This window comes from Manihot esculenta, chromosome 18 (genome assembly GCF_001659605.2).
Source record: "Manihot esculenta cultivar AM560-2 chromosome 18, M.esculenta_v8, whole genome shotgun sequence".
NCBI lineage: Eukaryota > Viridiplantae > Streptophyta > Magnoliopsida > Malpighiales > Euphorbiaceae > Manihot > Manihot esculenta.
This window is the reverse complement of record NC_035178.2, coordinates 3,545,617-3,551,046: the sequence shown is the minus strand read 5'-3', so window position 1 is coordinate 3,551,046 and position 5,430 is coordinate 3,545,617. Positions and strand designations below refer to the sequence as shown.

The 5,430-nt window shown below is 30.7% G+C and overlaps 1 protein-coding gene across 1 annotated transcript; it reads left to right on the top strand.

The window, feature by feature from the left end:
* The first annotated feature begins 3,417 nt into the window (after window positions 1-3,417).
* On the top strand, window positions 3,418-5,083 carry LOC110605902 (uncharacterized acetyltransferase At3g50280). The gene has a single exon (XM_021744581.2). The coding sequence runs from the start codon at window positions 3,515-3,517 to the stop codon at window positions 4,916-4,918; it is 1,404 nt and encodes a 467-aa protein (XP_021600273.1). The 5' UTR covers window positions 3,418-3,514; the 3' UTR covers window positions 4,919-5,083.
* The last annotated feature ends 347 nt before the right edge of the window (window positions 5,084-5,430 follow it).

The following is a 5,430-nucleotide window of genomic DNA, read 5'->3' as shown; positions in this document are numbered from 1 at the left end:
GTTTTCATAAAATCTAAAATTTTGGTTTTCGGTTTATTCGGTTCGGTTCGGTTTTGAACCGAACCGACCGAATGCTCACCCCTAGTTGGGAGATGTTTAGAGCTAGACCTTGTTGGAAAAATAAATTAAGATATTAATGTATTTTAATTAGTTATTTGTAATTGAGTATATTTAATTAATAAATTAAGTGAATCTTATCCATATGTGAGCATTGAAAAATCGTATTATTTGTTGCGAGTGAAATTTCATTATATAATATATGTTTACTTTCTTAAAAATACTCTTTTTTTTTTTAAATATAACTATGGGATCACTTTATTCCAATAATGAGATATCAAAACAAAAAGAACAAATGATATTAGAACAAAATTAACATACATAATTGTTTATCAAAAAAATAAAAAACATACATAATTGTGGTTTGATTTGGATTATTTAGAGAAATTATAATCGAATGTTTGGATTTTTTTGATATGGTATAATTTAGGTTAAATTTATAAATTTTTTTATTTTTATTTTTAAAAAAAGAAATTTAATTTTAATATAAAATATAATTGAATCAAACCAATCTATTTCAATTTAATTTTTATTTTATTTAAGGAAAAAGTTTGATGGATCCACTTGATCCACAATAAATGTAGATCAACGAGGTTATTCAAATAATTTCATAATGTGTTTTTACTTTATTGCCCTATTCAAGTAATGTTTTTATTTTATTGTCCTATTCAAGTAATTTCATAATGTGTTTTTACTTTATTGCCCTTCTTCTATTTTTTCTAAAATAATGTATTGAATTTAAAATTTAAATTTAAAATTCTCTCTCATCCATTAAGTGTTTCAATTTTCAAAACAGATTTCTATTTTCTATAAGTATGTCGACTATTTTATGTTGCCTAATTTATTATAACTGCATTGTCAAGTTTTCTCTTTCATTTCGTATTCCTATACGATTTCTTTTTCTTTATTAAGTCTTCTTCTTAGACTCAAGAATACCAACCTTTACTTTTATTTTCTCTTAAAACCTTCTTAATTTTCATTTTTTTTACACGCCAACTCTTACTACAAGATCATTTTCTTTTATATATTTTTTTTCTTTGTCTTTATCGAGAATACCTTCTTAGATTCAAGAACATCAACATCTCCATCTATTCTTGAAGGATGATTTAGACTTTATCTTCACTTATGTAAGAACATCCCACATCTATATAAAAAGACACTTCTTCTCATCTTTGTATTCATTTTCATCATTCTTTTGAATTCTTTTCATTATTCAGCGGTATATTTTGCTATGATGAAAGAAAAGAAGATACAAAAGTATTATGTTATTTTTGAAGGTGTTAACCTTGAAATATACACTTTTTGGCATGAGTGTGCACCTAATGTTATTGGAATTAGCAAGAGTTTATATAAATCTTATATTATAAAAGCAGAGGTTATTGAAGCATATAATTACTATGTTGAATAAAAAAGAAACGGGAGTTTATATGTAGATAGAGAACCTTCATTATGTGCAACAACATCAAATGCAAGAGTTATAGAGAAAGCGAATGAATTTGATAATGCAAATTTTAATTAGTTGATGGTTGCTTTATTTATTGGGATGTATATATGATTTTGTTTTTTAATAAATAATAAATTTTGATGAAATATAATATTTCTTACACTTTTATATGACTATCAGTTGTTTAACATGTCAATTAAAGTATTACAACTAATATTAAGAAAGTAAAGTATTTGCTGAAAAAATGATAACATAATAATTATTAAGAATATAAGATTATATCAATTTTATTTTCTAATGCTAAGTTTAACCGTTATTTTTAAGATTTATTTGCTGACTAAATATATATCATGCAAATCTTATGTAAATAAAGTAGATTTTAAGTTTTAACTCAATAAGTTCATGCAATAAAAAAAAAAATTGACTGAATTATAACATTGAAACACATGTATGACAATTTGGTTTTCATGTTTTTATTATACTATCCTCGATAATGCATTAAATATTTAATAATGTAAAAAACAAGTAATCAAGAAATCATGATAAAAACAAACATCTCATAGAAAAAGGCCTAACATCACTGTTTTCATTTCAAGTATTAACAAAAAAGATTACCGTGTTTGTAAATGATCTCCATTCAAAAGAAAATAAATAAAAACGTATTCTTCAAAAAGAAATTTCATTCCATAAAGATAACTACAACTCATCATATTTCAGAAGAATTATAAGAAATTTGCACAATTTCATATTTCCTTATGACCTCTTTTTTTCCTTTTTAATGACTTCCATCATCATTTCATACACATTCAAGAGTGGAAAATCTTGCAACATCATCACCTTCATATTATCTTTCCTGTACAAATGCATCATTTTATTGATTAGTTGTTTGAGTTATTCCTTCAAATCAATCAGTTGCTACGTCCAAAAATACCCTGAAGAACATGTCTAACCAGGCTGCTATTGTTGTGGCGAGATTGATCAGAAAATCTATTATTGATGCTATGGCCGAGTGATCATTCCATTTTGCAAGAAAATGAGTAAAACGTGCAAGGAAAGTAGGAGAGACGAGTGAGAACATGAAAGAGAAGTAGGAGAAAAATGTGATAACGTGCGAATAAAATAGGAGAGAAGTATTATAAGTGGGCAGAAATGATAAGTATTAAAATGAATATATTTTTTAATCATTATTTGTCTTGAAAATGATAACATAATTTATGTTGTTTGCTAAAAGGGAAGATATATAATTAGAGGAAAATTAATGGGCGAAAGATATTGTAACGTGAATGGTTAATTTACCTTAAAATTAATAAGGGTAAATGTGACATTTTAAGTTGATGGGACTCATTTGAGCCACAATAAATGTGGCTCAACTTGAGCCATCAATCATGATATTTTATTTAAAATCAATTTAATTTTATTCTATTTTTGAAATGAAATTATTAGACTTTGAACCTAGAAATTTCCAAGAACAAAAGGAATATATTTTTTAATTATTATTTATTTTAAAAATAATAACATAATTTATGTTGTTCGTCAAAGAAAAGATATTTAGTTGAAAGAAAATTAACGGTGGAAAGTGATCGTAACTTGAAGGGTTAATATGTCTTAAAATTTATAAAGATAAATGTGATATTTTAAATTGATAGGATTCATTTGAACCACAATAAATATCAATTATGATATTTTATTTAAAATCAATTTGATTTTATTCAAAAGAAATTGTTAGACTTTGAACCTTGGAAATTTCCAAGAATAAAAGACAGCAAAACCTAAGTAATTCACTGCCATATAAATAAATCCAAAGTAAAAATGCCAGAATTTGAAAATAGAACGAGCGAATAAGAAACCTGAAAAAATTTAAAAAAAAAAAAAAGGAAACCTCCAGGAAAAATGTCAGAATTCAAAGTTGACTGCGAAAATCATTTTTTAATGATTCTGATTTGTGATTGCGTGGAGCAGAGGCTAGGTAGGTGAAACCCAACAAGCACTTAAAATAAGAAACATAAAGCCAAAATGGCCAGAGAGCGAGTAAAGAAAAGCAACCAACAGCACCACCAGGCAGTGCCTATGGCAGTGAATCCCAAAACTGTACAACACATCTCTGAATGCTTCATCAAGCCCCATCGCATCCCACCAGAGGCAATGCGTCCTTGGTATTTGACGCCATGGGATCTTGCTATGCTCTCTGTCCAGTACATCCAAAAGGGCCTCCTCTTTGCCAAACCAACACCGCATCAACACTTTAACATCGTGGACATGCAGGAGAAGCTCAAGCATTCCCTCGCTCTCACGCTTGTCCATTTCTATCCACTCTCTGGCCGCCTTGCAACCTCAAAGACCGAAAATCCTGCTTCTTATGTAGTCTTCGTCGACTGCAGTAATAGCCCAGGAGCCAGATTCGTCTATGCAGCTCTGGACATGACTATTTCTGACATTCTTTCTCCCGCTTATGTGCCTCTGGTGGTTCAGTCTTTTTTCGACCACGATAGATCTCTCAACCATGATGGGCATGTCCAATCTTTGGTTACAATACAAGTCACAGAACTCATCGATGGGGTCTTTATTGGGTGTTCTATGAACCATGCTATCGGTGATGGAAGTTCTTTCTGGCATTTTTTGAACACTTTGTCTGAAATTTTTCAAGCACAGGGAGGTGATGTTCCAATCTCACGACCACCTGTGCTTGAGCGGTGGTTTCCTGATGGTTGTGATCCAATAATCAGTCTTCCCTTTACCCACCATGACCAGTTCTTATGTCCATTTGAAGCACCCTTGCTCAAGGAGAGGATCTTCCACTTCTCATCAGAATCCATAGCAAAACTCAAAGAAAAAGCAAACTCAGAGTGTAACACCAACAAGATTTCCTCCTACCAGGCCCTGTCTGCTTTCATGTGGAGGTGCATAACCAGAATCCGTCATCTCCCCCATGATCAAATTACTAGTTGCAGGGTGGCCTGCAATAATAGATCGAGATTGAACCCACCTCTATCTTCAAACTACTTCGGGAACTGTATTGATGCGCTTAGAGCTTCAACCACAGCAGGTGAACTGTTAGAGCACAATCTTGGTTGGTCAGCATGGCTAGTCCACGAGGCTGTGGTCAACCAAGGGGATCAAACGATCAGGGAGCGGCTTGACTCATGGATTAAATCACCCTGTGTTTATAAAATTGGTGAGATGTTTGATCCCCACAGCGTAATGATGGGGAGCTCACCGAGGTTCAACAAGTATGGAAATGAATTTGGAATGGGGAAAGCGTTGGCACTACGAAGTGGGTATGCACACAAATTCAGTGGGAAAGTGTCAGCCTACCCAGGACGTGAAGGTGGGGGAAGCGTGGATTTGGAGGTTTGCCTTCCCCCACATTCAATGACTGCTCTCGAGTCTGATGAAGAATTCTTTAATGCTATAGCATAGTAATATGTAGCGTTGCAGCAGGTCGCTCGTCCCTAAACACCATCCAATTGAAAATGTACCTTCATTAAATATTAATGGTATCATCCTTTTTTTATTAAATGGAAATAAAAGATGGTACCATCTGTTTTTTATTAAATTAGAATAAAACATCAGACAATTAAAAGATAAAATCTCTTAAATTTATTTAAATGTATTTCAAATTTTTTAAATTTATTTAAACGCACTTACCATTAAATTAAACGTGTGAGTACAACAAAAATATCCATCCTTTATTTATTAAATAATACAAAATCTCCTTTAAACTTTAATCAACAGTTCTTAAATTATTTTTATATAAATTTCATGGCAGATCGAATAAATGGAACACTTGAGACATTTTATATTTTAATTTTAATTTTTAAATTTTAAATAAAGATAATGTTAAGTGAGGTTTATTGTGATTCAAATAGGCCATCAATTTAAAATACCATATTTATCGGGTCATCAACTTAAAATATCATATTTACTCTTAG

Excerpts from the sequence above, each read along its gene's own strand:
- LOC110605902 (XM_021744581.2), top strand. The coding sequence starts at position 3,515 with ATGGCCAGAGAGCGAGTAAAGAAAAGCAACCAACAGCACCACCAGGCA.